Source organism: Cadophora gregata (assembly GCF_030347475.1).
Source record: "Cadophora gregata isolate MNR1 chromosome Unknown scaffold_6, whole genome shotgun sequence".
NCBI classification, from domain to species: Eukaryota; Fungi; Ascomycota; class Leotiomycetes; order Helotiales; family Ploettnerulaceae; genus Cadophora; species Cadophora gregata.
Genome location: NW_026695929.1, coordinates 1,560,623 through 1,587,925, shown reverse-complemented (window position 1 = coordinate 1,587,925; position 27,303 = coordinate 1,560,623). Strand labels below are relative to the sequence as shown.

The 27,303-nt window shown below is 48.9% G+C and overlaps 9 protein-coding genes across 10 annotated transcripts; 7 read left to right on the top strand and 2 right to left on the bottom strand.

Annotated features, from left to right (window-relative positions):
* Nucleotides 1–4,237: 4,237 nt before the first annotated feature.
* ONS95_012342 (uncharacterized protein) lies at nt 4,238–5,164 on the top strand (the record flags this gene model as incomplete). The annotated part of the gene is made up of 2 exons (XM_058505968.1): nt 4,238–5,113; nt 5,162–5,164. The coding sequence occupies 2 exons, from the start codon at nt 4,238–4,240 to the stop codon at nt 5,162–5,164; spliced, it is 879 nt and encodes a 292-aa protein (XP_058358491.1).
* Nucleotides 5,165–5,909: 745 nt separating this feature from the next.
* ONS95_012341 (uncharacterized protein) lies at nt 5,910–7,928 on the top strand (the record flags this gene model as incomplete). Its single annotated transcript, XM_058505967.1, has 3 exons — nt 5,910–6,703; nt 6,789–6,849; nt 6,909–7,928. 3 exons carry the CDS (start codon nt 5,910–5,912, stop codon nt 7,599–7,601), a joined length of 1,548 nt encoding a protein of 515 aa, XP_058358490.1. The 3' UTR covers nt 7,602–7,928.
* A 105-nt stretch (nt 7,929–8,033) lies between these two features.
* On the bottom strand, nt 8,034–10,138 carry ONS95_012340 (uncharacterized protein; the record flags this gene model as incomplete). Its single annotated transcript, XM_058505966.1, has 2 exons — nt 8,034–9,985; nt 10,036–10,138. 2 exons carry the CDS (start codon nt 10,136–10,138, stop codon nt 8,034–8,036), a joined length of 2,055 nt encoding a protein of 684 aa, XP_058358489.1.
* A 2,601-nt stretch (nt 10,139–12,739) lies between these two features.
* ONS95_012339 (uncharacterized protein) lies at nt 12,740–14,593 on the top strand (the record flags this gene model as incomplete). The annotated part of the gene is made up of 2 exons (XM_058505965.1): nt 12,740–12,901; nt 12,968–14,593. The coding sequence occupies 2 exons, from the start codon at nt 12,740–12,742 to the stop codon at nt 14,591–14,593; spliced, it is 1,788 nt and encodes a 595-aa protein (XP_058358488.1).
* Nucleotides 14,594–15,635: 1,042 nt separating this feature from the next.
* On the top strand, nt 15,636–18,337 carry ONS95_012338 (uncharacterized protein). 2 transcript variants are annotated; one of them, XM_058505964.1, is made up of 3 exons: nt 15,636–16,155; nt 16,210–16,959; nt 17,011–18,337. In XM_058505964.1, the coding sequence occupies exons 2-3, from the start codon at nt 16,720–16,722 to the stop codon at nt 18,154–18,156; spliced, it is 1,386 nt and encodes a 461-aa protein (XP_058358487.1). In that variant the 5' UTR covers nt 15,636–16,155; nt 16,210–16,719; the 3' UTR covers nt 18,157–18,337. The 2 variants fall into 2 exon arrangements, with proteins under 2 accessions (XP_058358487.1, XP_058358486.1); XM_058505963.1 differs by having other exon boundaries at nt 15,636–16,695; nt 16,746–16,959.
* Nucleotides 18,338–18,630: 293 nt separating this feature from the next.
* ONS95_012337 (uncharacterized protein) lies at nt 18,631–21,357 on the top strand. Its single transcript, XM_058505962.1, has 5 exons — nt 18,631–18,945; nt 19,081–19,639; nt 19,709–20,204; nt 20,264–20,603; nt 20,673–21,357. Exons 2-5 carry the CDS (start codon nt 19,394–19,396, stop codon nt 21,301–21,303), a joined length of 1,713 nt encoding a protein of 570 aa, XP_058358485.1. The 5' UTR covers nt 18,631–18,945; nt 19,081–19,393; the 3' UTR covers nt 21,304–21,357.
* A 422-nt stretch (nt 21,358–21,779) lies between these two features.
* On the bottom strand, nt 21,780–24,056 carry ONS95_012336 (uncharacterized protein). Its single transcript, XM_058505961.1, has 6 exons — nt 23,631–24,056; nt 23,457–23,582; nt 23,326–23,403; nt 22,580–23,274; nt 22,170–22,532; nt 21,780–22,119 (listed from the first exon to the last, which is right to left on the bottom strand). Exons 1-6 carry the CDS (start codon nt 23,781–23,783, stop codon nt 22,095–22,097), a joined length of 1,440 nt encoding a protein of 479 aa, XP_058358484.1. The 5' UTR covers nt 23,784–24,056; the 3' UTR covers nt 21,780–22,094.
* Nucleotides 24,057–24,299: 243 nt separating this feature from the next.
* On the top strand, nt 24,300–24,997 carry SDH4 (membrane anchor subunit of succinate dehydrogenase, Sdh4; the record flags this gene model as incomplete). Its single annotated transcript, XM_058505960.1, has 3 exons — nt 24,300–24,528; nt 24,578–24,595; nt 24,645–24,997. 3 exons carry the CDS (start codon nt 24,300–24,302, stop codon nt 24,995–24,997), a joined length of 600 nt encoding a protein of 199 aa, XP_058358483.1.
* A 1,406-nt stretch (nt 24,998–26,403) lies between these two features.
* Nucleotides 26,404–27,102, top strand: ONS95_012334 (uncharacterized protein; the record flags this gene model as incomplete). Its single annotated transcript, XM_058505959.1, has 2 exons — nt 26,404–26,732; nt 26,823–27,102. The coding sequence occupies 2 exons, from the start codon at nt 26,404–26,406 to the stop codon at nt 27,100–27,102; spliced, it is 609 nt and encodes a 202-aa protein (XP_058358482.1).
* Nucleotides 27,103–27,303: the final 201 nt, after the last annotated feature.

Sequence of the window (27,303 nt, the reverse complement as noted above, 5' to 3'; positions counted from 1 at the left end):
CCATGGGCAGAGCAATAGCACTTGGTGCAACTGTTCCCAAGCACAAAGCAGTCTCGGGAAACCGTGAAGCTCTGGCACAACCAAACATGAGACTCGAAGCCTTCCATTCCACTCTTGCCGTGAGAGTGATTTGGCCAATAGGGATCCGTCTTCGAGACACAGAACGTAACTCCGCCCTGTCTGGATCATGAGCTGTCCGAGCATCCCGACTCCCCAGACAAGAAAAAGACAGGGCAAGGCGCCTGGACTGTGAATATCAAAAGGGCTGAAAAGCGTGGCGTTTCTGGCGCATGGCGATAGACTTGGAGCTCCCCACACGCGGCACGCTGGGTGCTGGGTGGTGCAGTGCACTTTGTGGGCGTGACAGACACGCAAAACTTCGGCGATCTCTTGAACTGGACAAGCCGCCTCTCGAAGTCTGGAAAGTCTCTTCTAGCTACTACTACTGCTGGCAGTAGTAGTGCTGGCAGTAGTAGTGCTGGTGCTGGCTCATACTGTACTGTACAGCTCGGTGGTGCTGGCCGAGTCATGGAGTGTTGCGGGGGTCCGAAAGTCTGGAAACATCATGAGGTGGGAAGGCGGCTGGCTGGTAACTCACCTCACCTCACCTTACCTGCAGCACAGCAGTAGGTAGTGAAGGCTGTCACAACGAAGAAGTCCCGTCTCAGACTCAGAAGCCCAGTTAGTAACTTAGTTCCTACGGAGGTTTGGTAAAGGCACCCAGCTTAGGTAAGGGAGGCACGGGTATTCCATACCTGACAAGGTAAATTTACCTACCGGTACCTACCTACTGTAGTACCCTCTACCTCCCCTCGCTCCCTTACCTTGCCCCCAATAATCCACCTGCGACTCCCGTCTGCTCTGCGAGGTATTGGGTGGATCCTCCCTTCCCTTCCGCCTGGCAGGCAGGGGAGGCTCGCGGCAGGGCCGAAACGACAAACATCCACCAGATCCGCGATGCGATGTGATGTGATGCGATGGCTTCCCGCACCGCACGGCACTCTTTGCAAGTTCCCCTTCGTCCATTATTTTCATACAGTACAGTATCTCATCAAGATCTCGAAACAGCAATTTAAGAGTTTCCCCCACTCCACTCCACTCCACTCCACTCCACTCCACTCCGTGCCAATGATCGACCAATAAATTGAAATTCCTGTTCCACTGCAAAGGGACGCACTGAGCTGAGCTTGGCAAGGGTCCAGAAGGTTGCTGAAGTTCGTGATGAGTGGTGCTGGACCGGTAATAGGTGTTGTCGGAAATCAGTCGGAAACCGTCATCTCGCTCCAGAGAAATAGAAGCCCACCATATTTACTACGCATATCTACTCGGTACCGACAGCTGTCATGCCATGTAAGAACGAAATACGTGCCGCTGTCGTCGGTACATTATCTAATCTCATCGGTAGATTTTTAGCCCACAGTTGACGAATCGCGGGCTGAACGAATGCTGTCGTGGCGTTAAGCTGGGACTTCATCGTTTGCCCCAACGTGACACCGGTCGGAAATCCCGCCTGACAGAAAAGCCCTCTGGAGCGATGTTTGTTATGGCTTTTGAGGCTTGCTTGCCAAGCAGATCACTGGGTTTGGGTGAAGTGGAGTTCTCTCGCTTTGTGTTGATCCTGCCCAGCAGAATCCCACGCAACCAAGACAAATTTAGAGCTCAGTGATTACTGTGTTTGCTGCGCCTGAATGTAAACTTCGCCGACTTCAATACCAAGAACAGCTTCTGGTAATGTGGACGACGAGATACAATATCGCTGAAGAGCGGATATGATTTAGTGGACTGTCGTCCACAGAAGTGGACATTAGAAGCTCGTGAATCTTCGCTTCCAGAAACCACAAAAGATCGTCCGAATTGCTATGACTGCTTCTTTTGGGAAATATGCGGATTCGATTTCGGTTTCTGTGAGAGACTTATCAAGACGGGGCTTGAGAGGTTTCCCAGAATGACATATCAGACATCTTGAAGGGTTCAGTTGACTGCTTGACAAGTAATCGCTCCAAATCCATTCTTTTTCATTTATTGACTGTACCATTTTTAATTGCCATCACGGCGACATGCATTCCATGCCCACCTTCTCACCCATTGAAGACAATGCCGCTCCAACCTGAAATGAGAGATCAAACTTGACGATCTAGTCATTTGCTCTTGGTTTGCCTCAGGACGACTACATTGAGATAGAGCTATAATGCTAAGAGGCTGCAATTTGGCCAATCGGACAGAGGAAGGGAATGATACTATCCTATCTAACCATATTCACCTTGGTATACTGCAGCATTTTCATGCTTCGGAAAGACCAAAGACCATTGGTCATATCAGCCGAGCTACTTCATCTGTTGCTTGTCTCCTTCGGATGCACATTTTGATATTGCGAGATCCGTGACAAACATACACCAGTTTTGATACGAGCCCGAGTTATTCAGTCAAATTTCAAGCAAACATTTAATCAAGACCTTGAATAGAAACAAAGCCTGGTGCTGAATGTCTCACAAAGCATACAAATCCTGAGGCATCTCCGTCCTGCAGGCGTCCACAACATGCAAACACGATGCCTCAAGGCAGACAAGGCACAAGTTCACATGTTTGCTTTCCTAAAAATGGTTATACTGCAATGCAGTAAATGTTATGATTATGATGTGTTGAAAGAACAAAAGGGTTAGAAGTGATAGTGAATTGGCTTCGGTATTTTTTTTATTTTTTTTTTTATTTTTTATTTTTTTTTTTTTTGATTCCATAGTCTATTTAGCTGCACTAAGCGCTATACGGACGCACTATTTAGGTCTAGTTTACATCTGTGTCCCCGTGCCAATTAGCACCGTATCCAGAGCTGAAAAGTATTACAAACAAATAAAAAGAAGGAAGGACGATAATCATAATAAAAGTTATAAATAGGGACTCCAGGTTTCACTGCGCCTGCCGGTTTAATAACTCCATCGGCTTCTGTAAATTACAGGGATTGTTTAACCCCCTAGTTAGTTCTATTAGTACAATCACCAGTTGCCTCTCCGGCCGTCGCCTGAACTGAACTTAGCAAGTCTTAATTGCCTAGTAGTAAGAAGATACTATTCTGTTCCGCTATTTAGGCTAGGAGCTCGGTCGAAATCATGAAGTTAACTGTGTTTTTAACAAGTTCTCCGTCCTCCATAAAGAGGCGGTGGTCTGTCGTGTGAGAGATTTTGAGGTGTTCAAAACGTTCCGGTTCAAAGAGGTCGCATTCCTCAATGATATAGCGAACTGTTTAGTATGCTTAGCCGCATTCGCACCATGGTGTGTCTGATCGTTTGATCCGATAGAGGTACGCATTGAGTCCGATCCGCTCAGTTCTCATCTGGATTAGAACTGCGCTCTCGGCCTTGGGGAGATCATAGTAGAGTGTGTTAATATAGCAGTTGAGTTTATGAGAGACGCTTCGGTATTTTGACATCGGAGTCCACACTAGAGAGCTGTAGTGCTGACAGGCTTGGCACTAATGTCGACTTATTCCTGCAACTCGGGACACTTCTCATCCTCCTATAAATTTTCATGCAGCAACTGCTTATACGATTGCTCTTGCATGATGATCTCAAGTCAAACATGAGTTCTAGTCTCAGCGAAGTGTCCCTCAGCCATCTCGACTGACTCAAGTTTTAGGCTCGGGCAAAAGTCGTTCCTGGAAATATTGCCGCAAGCCTCGGCATCTCTCGTCTGAAAGCAAGGCGACTGTCCACAGCTCAACCGGATTACGAATCATCGCATCTGTGGCCATTGCAAGGCCTACCATGATACACGAATTGCGGCGTTAAGCAGCATCGGGTGTACTGCAGATGGTGGTGACAGGTAGGTGGGTTAGAAATTGGTAATCCATTCATAGGGAGGTGTTGCAACCCTCAACGGCGTCATGCCTCCAGGACTTGACGTCGTTGTAGCGGGGCTTGTTTTCTTTCACGGTCCGACTATAAAATCATCCCTTCCAACCAATCACTAGGTATAAATCTTTTCTGTGTTCTTCAAACGTCTCGCAGATTTTCAAGCCCTCATTTTACAACTTCTCCGAACCCAATTTTTGTACACCCATCCAAATCAGCAATCATGGTTCAAAACAAAGGCGTCATATTCAAGAAGGTCCCCGAGGGCCTTCCCGTCCCAGGGAAAGACCTTTCAGTCGAGGCGCGCGAATTCGATCTCGAACAAGCCCCTCCAGCAGGCGGTGTCAACGAAGAACTTCTATGTCTCATTCGATCCCTACCAGCGTGGTCGAATGCGCAACCCCCAAAAGAAATCCTACTCCCCACCATACACACTTGGCCAACCTATTGGTAACAACACAGTTGCCAAGGTCCTCAAGTCCGACAATGCGAAGTTTGCGGCGGGCGATTTGGTCGTTGGAGCAATCCCTACCGAGGAATACTCAGTCCTGCCTCAGCAGAGCGCAGACGCCCTGAGGAAAGTCGACAACCCATACAATCTTGACTTGAAGGTCTTCGTCGGCGCGCTTGGAATGCCAGGGTTGACCGCCTACTCCTCGTTCTACGAGATTGGCAAGCCGCAGAAGGGCGAGACGATTTTCATCTCTGCTGCTTCGGGCGCCGTGGGACAGCTTGTCGGACAGCTGGCTAAGCATGATGGATTGAAGGTTATTGGGTCTGTTGGATCGGACGAGAAACTGGAATATATTACCGAGGAGCTTGGTTTCGAAGGGTTCAACTACAAGAAGGAGAAGCCACTTGAAGCTCTTCAACGTCTTGCACCAAACGGAATCGATATTTACTACGAGAATGTTGGTGGAGAACAACTGGAAGCTGTCCTAGAAGTCATGAACAACTTCGGCAGAGTCATTGGCTGTGGTATGGTCTCCGAGTACAACGCTGCTCCCGACGCCCGGTACGGCATCAAGAACTTGATGTATCTCGTGTCGAAGAGGCTCACTATGCGAGGATTCATCGTCAGTGATAAGGATATGGGACCTCAATACTTCGAGGAACGGAACAGGAATATTTCGAAGTGGTTGAACGAGGGAACTTTCAAGACCAAGATCAGTGTTACGGATGGTATCGATAATGCCCCTGACGGCTTCGTCGGCATGCTACTGGGAAAGAACTTTGGCAAGGCCGTGCTCAAGATTGCGGATCCTGAGGTTAGTGCGTCGAAATTGTGACAGCGGCGATGGCTAATGTAACTGTAGTAAATCTGGGAATGCTTTATTGAATGACATTGCGAAAATGATAGTATGGTTTAGATACCCATGAGCATAGATTCATCTGCCTATCTTAATGCATACTAAGAGCCTAAAGCTCTCCTTGAATCTGAGATTGTTCTGTTTTCTTTTTTTGCGTCGCTCTGTGTCGTATTTTGCTTCCATTATCTGTTGCCCCAAACTGTGAGCCTTTTTCTACCCCAGAGCTTTGGCACTACCATCTCTGTGTCTACACACCTTCCGAATGATATCCACCCAGCTCAACTTTGATCTTCTACAATGTCCCTTTCTCGTTGAGCGACATCACTGCCTTGCTCTTAATCATAATATGGCCTTGTTATTGTGCAAGATGAGCAAGAACGGTCGGCATTTTGCAGTACAAGGCTCAAAGGTTGCGGCAAAGGCAACATCAGAGCACTACGAAGTACTCAGCCCCTGCTTGAGAGCCAACCTCAGGATCGTAATAAATCAATGATCCATACCATTTTGAAGCTGCTCAGCTTTGTATGATCATAATTGTAGAGCTGCTCGATTAGGCTTCAGAATCTACATTTTGATTCTCATCAATCATCCTCTTATTCGTCCCATAGGACGCCCTCGCTTAATCCACCCCGCTATCCCTGTCCATTGTTTATGTTTACTCTCTCATCTAGCAACCTAAAACAACATCACATCCATACATTCGCTCGACTCGCCAAAGCCCATTCAGCAAGCGCTGCAAGTCAGCCACAACACGATGGTGAGGCCGGCAAAGTACGTCGATCTGAAGGTCCCGGCACTCAGAGATGTTTGTGTAGAGCGTGGTCTGGACAATACGGGACTGAGAAGAGATTTGATCGCACGATTACAGCGAAAAGATCGCTTGAATGAGAATACGGAGGTAGAAGTGAGATTGAGGGATAGGGAAGAAGGAGTAGGTGGTGTTGGTCGGTACAGGGGTCCTGCGTTCGGTGGTGGTCATCAGAGAAGTGAGACTCGGGAGGGAGATGGCAGGGGCCTCGAGCGAAAGGCTGATGACGGCCAGAGAGGTATCGACGCGTGGGGAATGATACTTAGTCATCATGGACAGTACTCTGGTAAACATGCACAGGTTTACGATCAAGTACGAGAGCGCGAGTATCCTCCTGGACCTTTTCAGCGGCACGACGGGATTGATAGTCCCCAGCACCGACCAGAGCAGCATGGTACGGATGATCCACCTTCTGCTTCTCGGCACAATCAGATGTCGGCAGCACCAGCTCTCCCACATCGCCAATTATCTGATCTCAATCTTCACCCTCGCGACGACCCAGCCGTCATGCACCTCTCCGAGGAGCAACTCGCCGACATTCTCTTTGCCAACTGCACTCCCTTTGAGCCTGACCGCAACGGCTACGATCGTCGAGCAAAGATAAGAGCCGAGCATGACGTTAAGCTTGATGAGGCGAGGAAGAAGAAGGATTCTGCTATCGCAAGGGCGTTGACGAAGTACAATACCGAGGTGGACAAGCTGAAGGTGGAGAGGGAAGGGAAATATTGTGACTTGGAAAGGTTAGTGCGTTATTCTCCTTAGAGTTCTGAGTGTATGGGCGAGGAGTGCTTTGATAAGTCAATAGGCAGGGCTTATGTATTCAAGCGATCTTAGTGCAAGAAGAGAGAAGGACCAACGATGGAATCCGGCTTTCGCTAGACTGAAGGTAAGTCTTACGTGGAATTCTAGTATCTCCTTCATGCCATGATTCTAATTGGTTTAAAGGGCTTGAGAGAAGCACGAGGTCTACAGACTCGTCCCCGAGACTTTGCAGTACGAGCACGCTCCAGCGACATAAATCACCAAATCCAACGATATTATCCATCTTCTCAGCTATCCCCACCGATTTCCCGCCGCCCAGTATCTCCTCCACGAGCACTCATGCCCTTGGCCTCTGCACCGACTCTGAAACGCAAGCCCACCTCCCCACGAGCACAGTATCAAAGCTATGAACGAGATACTTCAACCGCATCTACCCACTCCCTTGGTCCAAATGCTAAGCGCAGCTGCTCAGACACAAGCCGTTACTTCCCGCCTCTCTCATCAACTTCTAAAGATAACAGACCACCTGAATTCTTTACCCCTCTCTCAAAAATCTCGCCAGCCACACAACAGCAAACCTCACCGATTTCTCTCGTACCCGCCATCACCCACCTCCCATATATCTTCCTCCCCGCTTCCAACAACATGACATTCACCGACGTCAAAGCTCTCCTCGCCGAATGTCCACATACATATGCAAAGACTAGTGACATCGAGATCAAAGCTGATGAAACAGGATATTTTATGACCTTTGAGGATGGGGAGAGGGGAGAGGAGATGGCTGTGAGGTTCCATAATTTCTTTGATGGGCAGAGAATGGATGGGACGCCGGTTATCATGGAGTTGCATAAGAGGGAGAGGCTGGTGGGCGAGTGATGGGGATAATGGAGAAGTGTAGCAGACTCCTGGAGAGATGTTCAAACTCTATTATTTGTCGTGCTTTGTTTGTTTTTGTTCTAAGTTTCGATGATGTGGAAGGGACTACCAATGACGATTTCATTGATTTGTCTGTCTCTACTAGGGATGTTGCGATGTTGGAGTCCTTCATAGTGCTCAAAAAACGGGGTCTTCTTGTATCTAGTTTTGTGTCTCAGGTATTGCCGCCAGAGAGCTCTTGGCACCTCGTCTGGGATTGGGGAATCGTACAATAGATACCAAAATAGTAGCATGAGCTGCTAGCTGCGTTCTGGTACCCTTTGTACAATATGCTCATGGATTAGAGTCCATCATGAAATACTTCAATATCGTATTCAGTCGTGGAAGCATTTGACATCTGTAAATTTCTACAATAAAATCACTTATCCACAGTTACGTTCCGTTCTGCGGCTGCTTATATTCCACGCCATCCACGACAGTCGTCAAAGTACCATTCGCCTCAAAAATATTCGTCATGATATCAATATCCAAGTGAAACCCTTCGGGTCCAGTCACCTTCGTACTCCTCCCATCTGATCCAGTTCGCGTAAGATTGGAGTGCCAATCAGTATGCAGAGACGTCGGCGATTTTGAAACGTTAGGAAAGACCGTGACTTCCTCTGTTCCACTAAGAAAGTTCTTCCCGTCGTCGGAGAAGTTCTGGTAATCAAGTGCCACGGTACGGACGACCACTCCGAGCGCATCGTACGTGATGTTGACTTTCGCTGATCCGGATACTTTACCGGTAAGTTTGTAGGTCCCTTGTGGTGCCATCGATCGTAATTTCTGAGATTTTCCCGGTACGTACGGAACACCCCATGGTATGGTATCCGAATGTTTCTTCACAGGTGGAAGATCAAGCGGCTTTCTCTGCGTCAAAGTAGCAAGCATAATCCGTTGAATGCCCCCTCCAGGCTCCTTAGACTCGAAGCAAGGCAGCGGGTTCTCGCCTCCACAAGCAGGCGCCACCGTCAATTCCTCATTATAGACAATCATTGTCCCATCATTGGACCACTTCGGATCCGCCCTCCCATTCCATTCAGGATCACTGGTACTGCCACTCCCTGGTGTCGTATCTTCCCCGGCGTTGATTTTTTGTCCAAAGTACTCTCCACGGTCACCAAATCTATCAATTATCCAAGGGGAAAAAAATCTCCTCCGCCCGTTATTCCTCGTCGAAGCCACGACAGCTGTGGTAACAATATCCGTGATCGGCGGCACGCCTCGCAAGCCAGAAACCCACATCTGGCGGTTACTGCCGCGGGTATCCATCACGACGCTCCAGTTGTCGTCAGGCGAGATATCGATGGGATCGACATATTCGGGATGACTTGTCAGTCGACGCACTTCACCGGTTTCCAGATCGGCCGAAAAGACATCGATGTTGGAGGATTCGTGGGGGTAGCCAATGTATGTCACTTCGGTACCACGACCGGTGAAACCGCGAAGCTCGCCAACTGTGATGGCCTCGGGGTGGAATGTTATTTCGCCCTTGTGGGTGGTTATTGGCGAAACGGCGTTCGCGTCGAACAGTCTGGTTACGACGACGACGTCGTAGCGAGGTGTAAGTGAGATGCCAGTTGAAGGTGAAGGGTTGAATTCCAGGCGGCCGAAGTAACAGTATTGGCCAATATGACCATCGGTCATATCGAATGCACTAAATCCGATATGTATATTGTCGGGATGTATTCGTAACTCTCTCATGTTCCCGCCTCGCCCCGAGCCGTCAGCCTGGTCATTCCAGCGGATCGGATAGACATGAACTTTCTGAGGAGTGCACTCAGCACTTGCCAGTGGTGCTGAGCCACAGTCAATAATATTGGTTCCGGCTAAGATTCTCTTTCCATCTAGGAAAGCTTGCGGATAGTCCAATGCATCATTCCTCCCTGGCTGATTGTCGACAGGAACGCCGCAGGTGATACATTTCCAACTCGCCCCGTCTTCGAACGTGCTGTCGTCGACCTTAAGCAGGATGATCTGTCTACCGGTGAAGATATGTGCTGGATCTGGTGCTGATGGCGCACCGGCAAAGGTTACAACGGCTACGACATGCTTGTTGTCTGGGAGGAAGTTCCCGTTCTGAAGTTCGGAGTCGATGGGAATACATCCTGTTCCGTTTGGGTTGATAATAGAGCATGCTCCGACATTGTCTTCTGAGACTACGGGCGGGAGCACTAAGCGTCTGATGCTGATGGATTCGGGGACTGGTGGAGCTGGGATATCTGAGGGTCGTGAAAGAGGTGGGTTTCGGGTAATTGTGTAGCCTAGAAGGCAAAGTCCGAATAGTATTGAACTCGTTGAAAGTAGATGTTTATTAGACACTCTCCGTTGAGAAGGAACATGATCTAAATTCTTTATCAGTATGGGCATGAAAGGGAAAACCTGAATTCATTACGGTCACGTGCACCAACTGATTTTGATCCCTGGGAGACGAGTTGGTGTTTCCCTTGTTTCCCATAGGCCGGAATGAACTTTTCGATGTATTGCAAAATCGGCATGGTGTATTCTAACGTATTATATTTAGGACGAAAAGCATGACGACTCAGACTCTGGGAAGTACTTCGCGTCTTTGCAGATTATCATCAAATATTCCAAGAAGCTGTGTGGGAATTGATCGATTAGAACAGAGGGATTGAGAGGAAGTTGCAATTGACCGAAGCCAAAAGCAGTCCTCGGGGTGCAGAAGAGCGAAGAGGCACATATATTTATGATGTTTGAGGCAGTCTCATCCGTCGTGTTCGTTCGTATGCTCGTATTTCCGTATTTCCGTATTCGGTTTTCTGCACTAATCGATCTCAAGGAGCGTATCGACTAGTATCGACCCTACATTTCAAGTCATGATGGCCACCTCTCAAGGCTAGAGATATCTCCAGCAGGCAACTACCAAGTTATTTACAAGCCTCCTTGACATATTCGAAGAGCTCTTCCTTCCTCCAGTGCCGGCGACGTGGATCCGAGTTCCTCGAAGGTGATGAAGGAGGAATAGATCTGCATCTGGATAAAATACCGGAAACCAGATAGTCCATGGCTCAATACAAGCATCACCTTATCTTCAAAGATTCACGATCAACGCAGCTTTGAATATCTGATTGTTCTTCAATTGCGACTGAGACGTGGACACGGCAACATCTCATACTGCAACAAAACGACACTCCGTCTTCGAAAGCCGTTTTCGAGCCTGCTCAGGCAGAGGAAGAAAGCCAATTTCAATGGGAGATATAAATGTCGCGCTATGGTACTCTCCATCACGCCGGCAGGTGAATGGAAGACGATGTCACATTCTGGTCATGTGACATATGCAACAGACCTTTCACGAAGTCGACCACTTCAGAATGGACGGTTAGTGGAGGCACTGGAGACTGTATCAAGCATGAGGTAAACAGCATCTAGAGCAAGCCCCAACATGCATATCTCGCTCTCGAACTCCCAAAAGCAAAACCGATAGGGCAATTCAAGGGCCTGAGAGGGCATGAGAGCGGGCCAGATCGCCCTCGAAATTTAGCGAGGCATTAGCGCACTTTGCCTTCGAGTAAGTTTATGTAGACGACCAGCCCCTTCTGGATAATACAACAGAAATAAAAGAGTGCCGGAACATGTTATTGCGCCAGGAAATCTACTGCGCGTATGCAGGTGGGATCTGGCCTTGCGAGCTTCTTTGCACTCGCAGCCAAGCTGTCAGAGTCGCCAGTTAAATAGAGGGGAGGTACACATCCCAGCCCCGAAGACTGGATCCTTTCAAACCAAATCCTCACAGATTGGTATGCCGGCAACCTCATTCCAGGTCTCGCTTTCAGCGTTCCCCACGTTGTCCCCAGGATATCGAAGACAGTGAAGCCAGGGGAACTGAATGGTCGCAAACTGATAGTTTTTGAAGTCCAATCCCGTTTTGGGAGATATCTGATATTGGACTTTCGAATTGGGTGACTTCCTCTGTCGCCCGAAACTCATACATGTTCCACTCAGTGAAAGTACTTGCCGATTAGCCAAATGATGGGACAAGTAAGTAAAGAACCTCAAACATTCAAAGCATGCAAAATCAGCTGACTGTCTGATCAGATCAAAATTTTTAGGCTTCAGCAAGCATAATATTTTTGAAGAGAAGGCCCTGGGCAACTGCAAGTTCGCTGCAAACATTGGAATAATTGTTTAGTGAAAACTTACTGTACAAAAGGACGGAAACTATGATGGCATTCAAGATTTGACGAAGAGACATTTGCGTGCAACATTTACCTGTTGCGTATAGCAACAGAGATGACAAGCCGAATCAGACAATACTGTGGACTGAAAAGACTATCCAATAGACTTCTTACTTGAACTGAGTTGGGCCCGAGTCACAGTGCTTGATTGTTTGGTATGCCGTAAGCTTGAAGACGAGGTGATGATTCGCCCAAGGTGAGTGGATGCTCACCCTTCCAATCTGTGCACAATTCTTATTCTGATGTACAAGGCTGTCCATGGTTCACAACAAGAGCAGCGGGACATGAACGCAATATCATGGTTGCCCAACGACTGATTGCGGACCCTTAGTGGTCGTAATCTCGGTGCAGAATGTTTGGATCGCCGATGTTCGCGCACTGTTGACATTGCCGTAAAAACATCATCCCGTTCAGCTTCCACGTCCTGTCTTGCAGAGGTTGTAAACGAAGCACCTGTCACAGAACAATTCATTGCTGGTACAATGGATATTCTTGGACCTCGTAAGTAACATATTCATTGTGGCGGTGCCGTCTTCAATGTTCCTTCCTCGTCGGTGTTTTTGACAAAACTGGAAGGTGCAACTACTTACTCGACCACTCATGTCTATGTCTATCATGGTATAATTTCTGTAGGCGATTGCTCCGTATTAGAGTGTTCAGCCTGCAGTCTCGGCGATCAAGAAAATGTTTCCATCCCGATGTCGAATGGAAGGGTATGGAAAACCTATTCACCGTTTGTTGACAATAGGAAGAGACGACCGTCCCCAGCCCCCAGAATTTTGCACGGCTTCCTCATAAGCGAAGTTTCACCACGAAATATTATATTTTGCCTGGTCTCCTTCCATACCCTTCCGGCTTTCCCTCACCAACTTCATTCCACTCTCAAGCTCCATACCATCAGTTATGGAAACCTCACCGGATCGCAAGATCCAGACGTCGCCAGATCTCTCGATCAGCACCTCACAAAAAGCCTCCGAAATGAGCGACCCAATCACCCCAGACGCGTCCAAGACCGTCTCCTCTGACCGCAACACCACCCGGGAGCTGGCTTGTAGTGAGTCTAAGGTAACTGCCAACCCATCGTTCCGCTTCATGAAGACTTGTACAGAATGCCTCGACTGACACTTATAGCTTGCATCTACCTCGGAGGAGGGAAGTGTTGTCCTGAAGCTTGCCACTGAGACCAATCCTGACCAGACCGCCTCCACTGAGAAGCAACCCACCACACCCAAGTCTACAGCACAGATTAGCCCATCGATTAGATCTCGAAACGTCGCTGACAAGCCCACCACTGGTCTCGAGCAAACTGCAGCCGTGGAGGTGATGGTGAACTTCAATTCCAGCCCCGAAACCTTCGAGAATGGCAATATCAAGGTCACCACCGACAACACAAACAACCTCAAGGTTGTTAACCCTGATCCTGCAATCAATATCAAGCAAGGCGAAGCTCCACCTACTATTCAATCCAAGCCCAGTCTCCCATTCAACGACAACAAGGAGAATGTCAAGCCTGTCCCGGTGGGTGCGAAGAGTGTTGAGACAACTATCACGGCAGAGATCAACACGAGCCCCAAGACAAATGCCACCATGTCCGATAATCATGACTCAGGACAGATGAAGAGAATTCGTGAGCTTCAAGCCAAGTGTCGCGACCGAGGCATTGCAACATATGGTAGTCCAACACAACTCGTCCATCGCCTTTTGGCAAGCGATCACAGAGAAAGAGAATTCGAGCAAGAGCACGAGAGACAGATGAGAGAGCTCAGAAAGCAGAAGGGGGAAGATCAATCTCATACTTCTCCTCAAAACTCTTCTCGAGCCTCCTCACCCGGAATCAGCAGTCACGCATCCAACGGCCAGTCTCAAGTCGCTCCAGCTAGGTCGCAAGCACCCACTTCTCAGCGTCAAGACAACTTCTTCGGCACAAAGATTCGTAGTCCTACTATGCCCAACGCCACAGCTCCCTTCGCCAAATCTCTAGCCTCTCAGAGCATCCAGGCTCAGCAAGTTGTAGACCCTTCGAAAGTCAACACTGTCAAGACCGTTGGAAACTTCGCCTCTCACGATGTCCGATCTCAGACAAATGCAATACCTGCGAAGGTTGTTGCTGCCAACACTCTCCGACCATCTGCCCCTCAAGCTATCAGGGTTCATCAAGCAGGCCAGTCTGTGAACGCTAATACCGCCCAAAATGCCAGACGGTTTGCTTCCCAAGACATCAGACTTTATCGAAATGTCCAACCAGCAAACTCTCAGGGTGTCAAGACTATCCCACAAGAGACCGGACTTATCCAAGCTGTCAAGAATATCGACGCCAAGTTTGCTACAACATCTCAGGCTGATGACAGGGCCAACTTCCTTCACAAGAAGACTTTCGAAATCAAAAACGAGTGTCTGAGAAGGGGTCTTTCGGCATATGGTAGCAGAAAGGATCTTGTCTCTCGCCTGATGTATCATCACCTAGCCAAGCTGAAGGCCGAGTTCAAGCATGCACACGAGTATGCCCGAACCAACAATACTGACTCGGAGGCCCTTCTCAAGAAGGAGATCTTGTGGTTCCGCATCGAATGTTTCTATGAGCACTCTACCAATCAAATTGGTCTAGCCACCGAGCCTACTCGAGCTGCGTCCTACGCTGCAGCAAGGGCGGGCAGATATGCTGCGCCTCGACATGCAAAGATCATGAATGACAATCTGGCCGAGCTCATTGCGCAGGAGAAGAACTTGGAAGCAGAAAAGGCCAAGAGGGGTTTCTGATCTGCTGTTGTTGACGGCACAAGGACATGGAATGGACTACAGAGTTGGACCCTGCCTGGCGAACAGTCGGTAATACCCACGCCGCTGTCTGAAAGCGTCACACTGACATTCGGATATTTGAGGTCGCGCTCGGATGGTCAACAAGCTTGGGAAATTTTTGAAAGTACCATGGCAAATTATCTGAGATCTGGCCTCCAGGTAAACCCAGTTGTACTTCCCAGAAGGTTGCATGGAAAGATTCGTGGACCTACTTCTATCTTTGATAGTGGCAGGACAGGATTCAAGATCATATCACGTTTTTTTGGTACTGAATCAAATTGTGAGGTTGAAGCAATTCCGTTCGGACCCTCTTTGACGTGGAGACACTAATACAGAGCACCGCTCCAGCCGCCCAGCCTCTGCCGCAGGACTTATGCCAGGTCCAGAACTTTGTCCATACCGAGAATTTGGAACGTTTAGGCCGATTGAACTTGAAATTTCCCCCTCTTGCCCAGATTCCACTTTCTATCCTTGTCATGGAATCAACTTTTATCAGACTCTTGTTTATTCGCTGTTTCTTTTCCGTCGGCTAACTCACCTCTGTCACTCTGTGTATTTTATTTGCGGGGATTTCCATTCAGCTGGAGACTATCGTGGATTCAAGCATGCCGAGCCAGTCCATACTCTCGGCGCTGTGCGTGGTCGCCACTCAGACCCTGTCCTGCTGTCGCTGCAGATTTATCGTTTTCTGTAGTTCGTATTGACATCAGGTGCTGTCACGATCTAGATCAGGACTGAGCCGGGTAGAATCACGTCCACGCTGCCCACAGCCTCATGGCATGACCAAAATGCTTGTCCACGAACAGCCGACGGAAAAGTTCTGCCATTCGCTGGATCTACGGCTTGCTATTTTGGATTCGTCGGCACGAGCCCTTACGAGCCTTAATGAGCGTGGACGACGTCCGAGTTTGTCGGGCCCGCCACCCAGGGACGCGGCTAGATGGCTTGGCTAGGTGGTGCTTGATCATGCAAGCCCAGCCGCACCAGTGGGGTCTAGTCGGCCTCCCTCTTTCTCACCCACAACCTACTACTCGAATATGAGCACCAGATCCACATGGGCCGACCTGTGCACCTCGAGTGTCAATAATTTCTCTCGGCATGCATTCTGGACTGTCGGACAAGTTGTCCGTCGTCCGTGACAAGTGCTCTTTACGGATGGCCCTCACTATATCGGGTAGAGTTACACGCAAAGGCAGAATGCAAAGCTTCGGGGTGGTCGCTTGTCAGGAACTGCCTCCGGCCACAGCCCTCCAGATGCGGCAACCATATACTTGTTCCTGACGGTCCCAGAACGAGTCTAGAATAGCCTTTCGATTCTTGGGACAGGGCCCGATGAGTATATACAGGAAGCTCCCATAGCCACGCAAATGCATATCCTCCCAAGCCACTCACTTGTAACTGATTTCATGGTAATTGCACTCGCTTCAATTCATCATGTACACTCTCTTCTTTCTTCTAGCCGTACTCTTCCAGTTGGCACTGGCTCAGGTACAGCCTTTCACAGTAACTGGATTCCTTGATAGGTGAGACTTCTATGCCCTAAACATAAGGCATTCCTCCTGACACAATACTTCAAGTGCAACAGCCAAATCCGGCACAGCTGCTAATCGTGGTGGCTCCATATCCGTGTCGGGATTTGATATCACCATTCCAGATAACCTGCTCGTCGAGTTCCCTGCAGCATTCATCCCCTTTGCCGAATTTGCGGAAGCCGGAGCATCTAAACGAGCCGGACCCAACGAAGTCTCTGTTACAGGCAACATTATCAATAATGTCATCATCGCTGGCCAGTTCTCCGTCGCCCAGCTAGACCTTGCTGGGTCCTCTGGTACTGTCGAGAGTCTCGGCACTGATGGAGCAATCAAGATTAAGAATGGCCCAACCCTACGGATCAACGATCCAAGGGCTAGATATAGCGCTGGATACACGAACCTCCCATTCTTCACCGCCGATGATGAGAATGCTTCCATCACGAGCTTCAGTGGATACCCAATGTGCGTGCCTCGTGGGCCTGGAGACGTAAAGTGTCCTGAAGGAAACAGACCGACCGGCTCTACCAGCTTGTGAGTTCCACATAATGTCTTCGTATGAGCACTGGAATTAATGAGATCAGTGTCGTCCAAAATGCTACCGTTATGGTACCAATCAGAGTTGGTGATTATATCGAGTACTCCGGCATTCAAGTTGGTGGTGAAACAATCGTATATGGAATGGTTGTCAACATCGACATTCAGACCAGCGGCAGCCAGCCTGGCTATGTCCGAGTTGAAGATGCGCTCATTGGTGTCCAAGATGCTTCTCCTCTCGTTGAGGCTGCAAGACACAGAGTATGTTCTCCTTACCGCATTATGCAAGAAGCAAATACTAACTCCGAATAGTTTGTCGGTCTTGCCTCTCGATCTGACCTGCCAATTACCATTTGGGCCATTGACCAAGATCCTTGCACTGGTGAGGAGAGCGACAGACTCGTAGCAACTACCAATGTTGTCGCCAGTGCGCGCAACAAGTGGGAAGTGAAAGTTCAACGTGGAACTAATGTTGGTCTCTTCACTCGCAACTACCGAGTCAAGATCGGAGATACCGCCGTCACTACATCAGATGGTATCAACGCTGGAACATACGTACAGCCTGTCACCGAATGGATCTTCCCTGAGCTCATCCAGCCAGGAGGAACTCCTCCAGCCATTGACTTCTCCAACATCGGGCCTCTCAAGAATGGTTTTGGCGATATCAACGGCCAGGTTTTCGGACAGCTCAACCCTTGGCCAGGAGCGACTGTGCCTTCGGTCGCAGCTTGCGCACCACCTACTAGTACAACTGTCACACCCCCGGCTCAGACCGATGATACGAGCACCTCAACCGCTGTAACGAGCCCAAGTGCTTCTCCAGTTCCAGTCGCCCTTGTCGCAAACGCGGGTCCAGACAGAAATGTCCTAGCCGGTACATTCGTCTCGCTCAGCGCAAGCCTCAATGCTTCGCAATCGACATCTGGCCTGCTCCCATCTGACCTTACTTATGCATGGACTCAGATCGCCGGTTCTACGACAGGCATCACGATCACTGACGCCACAACTTCCAAACCATCATTCGTTGCGCCTATGGTCGCAGCCGGCGTCTCCCAGTCTCGCGAGTTCCGCGTCATAATCACACACACCCCCTCCGGAACCAAGAGCAACGATACAGTGGTAATCACGGCCGACCGTTCCTCAACGAGCTTCGACCACCCAGCCTTCGTCTCTCTTACTTGGGCCTCAAGACAAGGCGGTACAGCTGCTGCGACCGTCCGCACAGAGCTCGTTGATCCTGCTGGCAGCATGCGCATCATCTTCGGCCCAGTGAATGGCGGAACAGAGAGAGTAATGACTAGAGGTGCCGTTGCAAATGGCCAGGTTACTTATACATTCAGTGGAAGGAGTATCCCAACCTTCAACATTGCGACAGTGAGGAGTTATATCACGGTTGGTAGCAGCACGGTGATTGTACCTGGTCCACAGGTCAACTCGACCAATGTTGCTCCTGGTTAAGAAAAAAAAGGAGTGGGTTAATGAGGCGTTTTGGGTTTCTGTATCCTGGTGTATTGAGGTGGTATTTTTCTGGTAACACCCTGGGAAAGGAGTGGAGGAAATCACTCGTTTAATAGACATGTTACGACTGGAATAAATGTAATGATATTTATGTATGAAATATTCAAACTTGCCTCCTGCGAACAGATGCGATCTTCTTTTCAAGTGAAACTCCGACGAGCTCCCAGAAATTCATACTGCTTTAGTTGTGTGGGTTAATGGATGAACGATCTTGACGTTTGAATTTTTCTTCTTTCTGATTTTGCCGACAATGTAACTTATCAAGAGTTTTTACCGACCCCAAATCTTCCTTCTCGCTTATCGAAGGTTGCAGGTCTTCCATCTCATCAGTGGTTTGAGTTACTTCTATTGGAGGTGCAATATGCGGGTCGGATTCCAGGTTTTGCCAATCAAAAGGAACACGAATAGTTGAAGCGTATTCGCCTGAAGCTTGTCAAGCAAAGTTCGTTATGAACAGGCTACTTTGAGAAACAGAATCCTCGGTATCACCTGACTTTGCAGCATGTGTGTGGGTCTGCCCCTTGCCAAAAATCAACCTCGGCTTCTTTAAGTTTGTCAACACCCCGACCTTATCTAGGTATGCTTTCCATTGGCATTTCCATACACTCCCAAGAAAAGACGCATCATCAACTCAGTACACATTCAGTAACCGCTACGTAGCGCCGATCCCCTATGTAATTATATGCGACCTATCTCGGCACTGCAATGGTAAAGCAGGCATAATGGAAGGTATGAGGGTATCTTCTGGAAAGACTCCACTGACGCACACCCAACCGCCTCCACGTCAGAAGCTTGACTTGGCCTACTCGGCATACCCCGCAGCTTCTTGATACCAGCGTAAAATATTGTTTGACCAGAACCAAGCCAGGCACGAAACATCGCAAGGTGACACACAGCGCAGCATAGTTGCCTCGCAATTGGGACGAAGCTGCAAACCAATCAGGAGCATCCACCACCATGAGATGAAACGAGGGAGCATGTGAAGGCAAGAAGCCGAGCTCAAAAGGAAAAACACTACTACTGACTTTTGCCAACAGTCATGCTCTGCCATGCGAGCTTGCGTCGGCTTCATTTCTCTGGACGCTTGCATCAACTAGATTGTAAGCGGCGCCTTGTGGATCGTCGCTATCACTCTTGAACCAGGGCATATATAACAGGGCCTATTTTGATTTTCATTATGTCTGATATTCTTTGTCCTGTACAACTCGCCATGGCTCCTCCGACTCCCGTACTGTTGACGCTGACTGCAGCTGGTCTTTGTGTCTTGAAAGTCATATTTGTTCCTGAACTCTATCCCAACACAAAACTTACTACACTCTACCTTGCGCTCGCCAGCGCGGTTTTCGTCGTTTATTATGGAGTGTGGTGTACTGTGATATATCCAAAGTTTGCAAGTCCACTCCGCCATCTTCCTCAACCAAAGGTATGGTAGTAAAAGTCTCAATCAGAACACCCAAGTCTCTTTGTGTGAAAGAATCTAACAGCAAAGCAGTCCGGCACAATTTTTGGAATTGGATTTCCCTCTGTTATCCTCAAAAGACCAAACGGAGAACTCTTCCTCAAACTCATAACTGAGATCCCGAATGAGGGACTAATCCGCTTCCCTGGGCTTTTCAACTCCGATTATCTCCTCCTCACAGGCCCCTCATCTTTAAGCGAAGTCCTTGTGCATAAGAGCTACGACTTTGAGAAGCCCAAAGAGCTCCGCAAGTTCTTGCGCATCATTCTTGGCGATGGCTTGATCCTAGTGGAGGGTGATGTTCATAAGTTCCAGCGCAAACATGTCTCGCCTGCTTTCAGCTTCAGACATATTAAAGAGCTCATCCCGGTTTTCTGGCAGAAGGCTTGGGATATGACGGGTAGGATAGCGGCGGAGATCCATGAGAATCCTGAGCCGTTGGTTGATGAGAAGAACAAGAACCGCTCGGGTGTTGTAGAGATCAACCACTGGGCTAACAAAGTTACTATGGACATCATTGGAGTTGCTGGTATGTGCTTGCCATTGAAATGAGAAATGAGAAATCTTGAACTGTACTGAAATCTCAAGGTCTTGGACGAGATTTCAACTCTCTCTACAATGCCGACGATCCTCTCGTAGCGAACTACGAAGAGATTCTGGAGCCCACCGCCGAGAAAGCCCTCTTCTTCGGGGCGAACATGCTCTTCTCTCCGAAACTTGTCGCCAAACTCCCTTGGAAACTTAACCAGAGGTTGAAAGGAACGATGGCAACCTTACGAGGTGTCTGCCATCAGCTGTTGCAGGAGAAGAAAGATCTGATGAAGGCAGATAAGGAGCAGCCCGTTAACATTCTATCGCTGCTGATTAAATCGAACAACTTCGATGATGAGATGTTGATTGATCAATTATTGACTTTCTTGGCTGCTGGGTAAGCTACTCATCTCTCCGGCGTATCAACACGAAATGACCGAAAAAACATACTAACATACCATACCAGACACGAAACGACCTCCTCAGCATTCACATGGGCCACCCATCTCCTTGCTATCAACCCCGACATTCAAGCCCGGCTGAGAGAAGAAATCCGCAGCAACCTCCCCTCCCCATCCACCCCATGGACCAATGACAGCAATCCCACAGACTACGCCAGCATTCTCGAATCCCTCCCGTACCTCCACGGCGTCTGCAGTGAAGTGATTCGACTCTTCCCCACAGTCCCCAGCACAGTCCGCATCGCCGTTCGCGACACCACCATCAACAACACGCCCATTCCCAAAGGCACGCGCATCTTCCTCACACCATGGGGTGTCAATCGGTCGCCACATCTCTGGGGCAACACAGCGACGGATTTCGTGCCGGAGAGATGGATTGATGCTGAGACCGGCAAGGCAAACAACACCGGGGGCGTGACGAGCAATTATTCGAACTTGACGTTTTTGCATGGCCCGAGGAGTTGTATTGGGGAGAAATTTGCGAGGAGTGAGTTGAAGGCGCTGGTGGCGGTGTTTTGTGGGACGTTTGATATTAGGATGGCGGATCCGAATGAGGTGCCTGTTCCCGCGGGGGTTATCACGACGAAGCCGAAGAATGGGATGAGTTTGAGGTTGCAGGTTGTGGACGGATGGTGAGTCAATGGAAGGGTGATGGAAATGCAATTGTAGGTAGCCTTCTGAGAGGGTTGGAGTGAGGGAGTTGGGAATTGCTAAACTTGGTTGATTATGATTCGGAGACCGGATGTGTGGGATTAAACGAAACGCTTGAGAATAAACCTTGTGATTTCTGTCGCTGCTATACTATCATATGACCCTTCCATTCTTCCTCCTCTTTATCAGAAATTCCCTCCAGACCTAAACTCAGATGTCAACAAGTAAACAGTCTCTCGGAGCGCATCATCATTCCGTTGCCCCGTCTAGAATAGCCCGATGATGCGCTCCCAATGGAGGCATTACCCATCCAGCCATCCCAGAACAACCAGCAAAGTCGAACTGATAATAGCCATTACTACTCCAGCCAAGCAAGGAGACCCAGCCTTACGTCGATGAACGCGCGGCAAACTACCCTGATGCCATGTGAAATTCGAGCTCGATAGGTAATCTGGCTGCTGGCCGAGCTTTGCTTGGCTGCTAAACGCCTAGCTTGCTGTGCTGAGACATAAACCGTATGAGCAAGTCCGACTCGAGGTGGGGATGAGGAAGCACATATTATAGGAGTCAAGAAGCCACTGGCCTAGGTTTATTGATCTTGGAAGCTCTTCTTTTCATGTAGTACTGGAACATTGTCTACGTTCCAGATTTCAGTTATCGATGGGAGAGGGAAGGATAAAAAAAGTTGTAGTGGACCTATGTGTACAAACAAACTGCGCTATCTCGCATTATACACTCTATCAACCCCCGACCCGTCCCCTCGACCGCATTCTACCTTATGCGTTTCTCGACATATCATTTCTAGACAATATGTTAGTCCAATTTCTGGCTCCGTTCTGGAGGGAGCAAACCTGATTCTGTTGTAGTCCAGAAGACCCTCAATGCTTCCGACCGCACTGACAGCGACATCTTGATCCCAAAGCTTCCTTTGCGCAAAGCTCATAACGTCCTTCTCTGTGATAGCTCCAATAACACGCTCAATCTCTTCTGGACCCATGCGGCGGCCGGTTGTGATGATTTGTCTTCCGATATCCTCTGCCACAGCGGTGGTACCGTCGAGGGACAGGAGGATTGATGCCTTCAATTGGGCCTTGGCTCGCTCAACCTCAGCCTCGCTGACGTTGTATGAAAGTCGGGACCATTCACGAAGAGCGAAGTGAACAAGGTCGTCAATACGGGTAAGCTTGTCGGTAACCAAGTAGATACCCCAAAGTCTACCAATGTTAGTTCATAATGCGTTAGATTGAGCCGTTCCTCTTACCCAGTATCGCTGTAACTTGTTGAAAAGCTCATGAAGCTGTTGGCCAAGTCGTTGTTGTGAACGAAGGCGCTAAGCTTGCTACCCATATGAGGAGCATTTCCCATTGCCTTATCCCAGTTCCCGACAATTGCTTGGGTAACCAAAGCAGTGAAGTAATCATCATCCTTCCAGCTAACACCCTCCACAGCAATGGCGATGTTGGCAGTTGGGATAGTATCATCACGGATCCGGACCTCGGAACCGATGAACTCTGGCTTCCGCTTTTGGGCAGCAGCAATCGCAGATGCGGTTCCAGTGTGAGGCTCAGTTGCGAGTCCGGAGAAGTGCTTCTCAGCAAGTTCGACCAGTTGTTGATGGGGAACACCACCAGCACCGACCAGAACCATACGATCAGCAGTGTAGTTTGTCTTGATGTAGTTAACCAAGTCGTCTCTCTGAATGCTCTGGATGTTCTCAGCTGGGCCGAGGATAGTGCGTCCTAATGGTTGTCCTTGGAAAGCAGTAGCGTGTAGGTGATCAAAGACAACTTCCTCCAATTGCTTGTCAACCTCCTCTGATTCTCGGAGAATAACATCGCGCTCGCGGTTGATGGCCGAGGGCTCGAGCTTGGAGTTCTGGAGGATATCGGAAAGGATGTTGACGGTGGCAGGTACATCGGCGTTGAAAGCCTTTGCGTAGTAAACGGTGTTTTCACGCTGCGTGCTATATTAGCTTCTGTCCAGCTCTTCCGGATGATCCCAACATACAGATGTGTAGGCGTTCAAGTGGCCACCCATATTCTCGATCTCCAACTCCAATTGCTGTTGTGTTCGGTTGCTGGTACCCTAATCCATCATCAGTCTCTGTATCTTTCTCTCGGAGGCCAATTGAGTCGTACCTTGAAGGCAAGATGTTCCAAGAAGTGAGCTGTGCCATTGGTCTTGTCTGTCTCTGCCCTAGATCCAGCATCAATCCAAACACCAACCGTCGAGGTCTGAGCCCATGGCGAATGCTCAGTAGCAATCTATAACTCATCAGCGCCTGCGAGATATCCCTGGCGTCCCGTCCTTACCGTCAGTCCATTGGACAGTGTGGTCGATTCGGTCTTCACGCCATTCTTCACCACGGGAGTCGCGAATCCCCTTCTCAATGGCGAAACTGTGTTGAGAGCAGCGCGGCTGCGCAGTCCCTGGGTGAGGTTGAGAGCTAACCGCCGGGATGCCATGGAGTCGGATGTGAAGGTGGTTGAGAGAGGGTGGTCTTGAATTGAAGGTCGTGGAGATGGAAAAGCATTTGGTCACATAAAAGCTCTCTCGGTTCTCAGGGAGTGGAAAGCAAAAGCAGCGACTGGTCTTGGCACATGAGATGGCTTTCCTGGACCATGAAAATAGCTACCAAATAGAGCTCTTTGTTATGATATGTTAGGCAAGTCTATAAAAGACACCTCTCATGTATTGTTCTTTGAATAATTGAATCACAATGGTCCGGAACGCCATTTCCATTAAGAATCAGGCAACCTGTTGCGGTGTTGATCATATCTTAAGAGCCGCATCGCCGCTTTGCTCTCACCTGCCCCAGCAAGCCGTCAACCAACCGTTCCGAAGCATTTACGCAGCTCTTTCCGCCTGAGGCAGAATCAGCCGTCTGCCGAGGGTGTCCGAACAGAACATTCGAAGCAGACGAACGACTTCAATCCCCAGAATCACCACTCCTGCAGAGTCAGAATTTGCAGCAGGTCAACATGGCATCAATTGCAAGACCAGCAATGCTTCAGAAGACTTGTCTCTCTGCTGCCACCAAGCGAGCCTTTTCGACGAAGCTCTCTACCAGCTTCCCCGCCATCAACAAGCCATCATCGACTATTTCGAGGAAGATTGTACGGAATGCCTTTGTCAAAGATGTACCGGGTGCTATGAAAGTGGCAGCTTTCCACGCAAGCGGCAGAAACTCAATTCTCCCTCCCCTGCCCCGTACGTAGAAGTTTTCGTGAGGCTCGAATAGTTGCTAACTTCTCTCCAGAGGTCATCCAAGGAACTGGTATGCCGGTCTACCTATGATATCTCCAACTCGACTAATTGGTGTTTAGCAAATGATCCCGCTCCAGTACCACCTGCGAACCCAGCACACGGTTCTTACCACTGGACTTTTGAGCGTTCTATGGCCGTCGCCCTCGTTCCCCTTACTATCGCTCCATTTGCCTCTGGGTCATTGAACCCTACTATGGACGCCGTCCTGATTGCAACCATCCTCCTCCATTCGCACATCGGTTTCGAGTCCTGCATCATTGACTATATCCCTACACATCGATTGCCCAAGACGAGAAAGGCAGCTTGGTGGGCCTTGAGAGCTGGTACGGTTCTGGCTGCTGTTGGATTTTACGAGTTCGAGACCAATGATGTTGGCATTACGGAGGGTTTGAAGAGGGTTTGGGCAGCATAAACGGGCTGTGAGGGATTGTATTTATTTGAAGGGCAGCATTGGGATTACGAGGGCTTGCTGGGTGTATTATGCTGCGATAAATATCCTGCAATGAAGTGTCTTATCATATGTTTGGCATCAGCACAGACCTGATTCTCGAAGTCCTGATCCCGAATCGAGCATAATACTTTACCTCTGGAGACAAGTAGTCTGCAAGTGAGCTTCTTTGAGCTTCATATTTACTTTGCACATTCTCCGATGCCGCCGACCTGTCCTTGCATTGCACGCTACTTCGTCTCTTGGTCTTCCCTTCTCCAATACTTCTCATTGCTCAGTGGAGATTCTATCTTTTCCCGATATGTAGTGGGTAGCTCGTTTTGAGGTCTCGAGAGCATGACAGACGTCTGGCTGACATTTAAAGCTCTTTATTTTCCGTGACATTTGTTTGTCCTTTGGAACTTTTCTTCAAACATTGGAAAAGTCAGGTTGTAGGTCTTCAAGAAGTAACACATTCCCTCAGCCCAGAAGTTTTAAAAGAGCAGCGCATACGAGTCCTTCTGACCATGTCACCAGAACTGATATCGTTCTTGCAATTTTTCAATGGTACCGCATTAGCTTCAGAAAAGCCATTCTGTTTCCCCAGCATCACGTTGCAGACACCAGGCTCCCCTCCCTTTGCTGTACTTGTTTATTTGGTGATTTTGAGCCCTGTCTGTGTGACACGTTCCCTGCTTACTCTCAGTCGGGGCTGTGTTGTTCTATTTCAACTGACTTAAATGGAAGATGCTTTGTGTCCAGTGACAGTTCGGCGCGTCCGTCAAAGTTTCCCTATTCACTCCGTCTCAACTGCTGTGTCGTTGTCTTGGCTCGAATGTATATATCTTCATGTCACTTCTTGGGACGTGCTCAGGTTGCCGCATGTTCATGCAAAAATAGGCACTAGATTCACCGAACATGGACCATTTCGATGTCAACACCATCGTCACATTCCCTTTCCGACACGTATTATGCTCGTCTGCTCGCTAATGGAGCATGTCAATCAGATTCCATCCGTCTAGCCTTCTAGTCACCTTCATTTTCGTAAGGACGATCTTCAGCGTCTAGATAATTCGAAATCACGACATTCCACTACAACCTCTGTCGAGCCACAACGACCTAAATCCACCACTTCGTACAAACTCTTCACACTACCATCACGATATTCCTCGCAGATCCAGAATGGAGCGTTACGACAAGTGGACCGAGCTGCAACTCCAAAAGGAGTGCACCCGGAGCTACCTTGACAATGACGGCCACAAAGTCAAGTTGGCCAAACGTCTCGTGGATGACGACGAGACCAAGCGCGAGTCGCATTTTCACTTGACAAAGCTCAGGGATCCAACTGAAAGTACGAAGAAGCCTACGAAAGAGCCCGGACACGATTCGACATGAACTACTGGTACTCGATCTTGGGATCTGAGATCGAATTTCACGAGGCTATGGTAGAGGCCAAGAAGACCGAGCTTTTGAACGCCTTGAAAAGGAGGTATAAAGTAGCTATGAAACTTGAGGTTGCGCGAGTTGTAAGTTATAGGCAGATCAAAGAGGACACTGCCACGAAAGATTCAATTCCAGAGGCAATTGGTGTCAACATTGCTATCATCGATGGCACTAGAGCCAATGCTACTGGTGTGACAGATACTGATAAGAAGGAAGTTGGCAAGAAGCATGCTGGAAAGAAGATTTTGTGTGAGGGTGGTAGCAATAATACTCGCAAGTAAGTTTCTGCAAGTTGTCATACAAATTGCGGACCTCCTCTGAGTTCAGAGACACTCTATTTAATCAATGTGCTAACCATCTACTCAAGTCTGCTTCACGCTGTTAAACTCGCAAAGATTGCGGTTGTTCAAGGCCCCATCACTCCTCAAACTACTAGGATCACCAAAGCTTCCTCCGTCAAGAAATCCAAGCCTATACCCACTACAATGACCCGAGATATCGCACTCACCGTCAAAGTAGATTCAGATAATACGTCACTTGACCCCAGCGCTCCGAAGAAGAAGATATATGAGCCTATGCCTTTTATCGAGTCAGCATTCCACAAGGCTCCTCCACCAAAGCTGCCAGAAAGCCTCGCACAAACGTAAAGAAAGCTGCATCTGAACTCAAACCTACACCAGAGGCAAAGTTGCCAAAGAAATTCATGCCAGCAGCTGGAGCCGCGTATTGAAATTGCTTGAGGGCAAGTAGACTACCGTCTACGACAGTTACGTGGCTCCTTCACCAACGGTCAAGCGGCGCCGAGGTGACGAGGTAAGCGTTTACTACCTCCCGTGCACCTTTCTTTC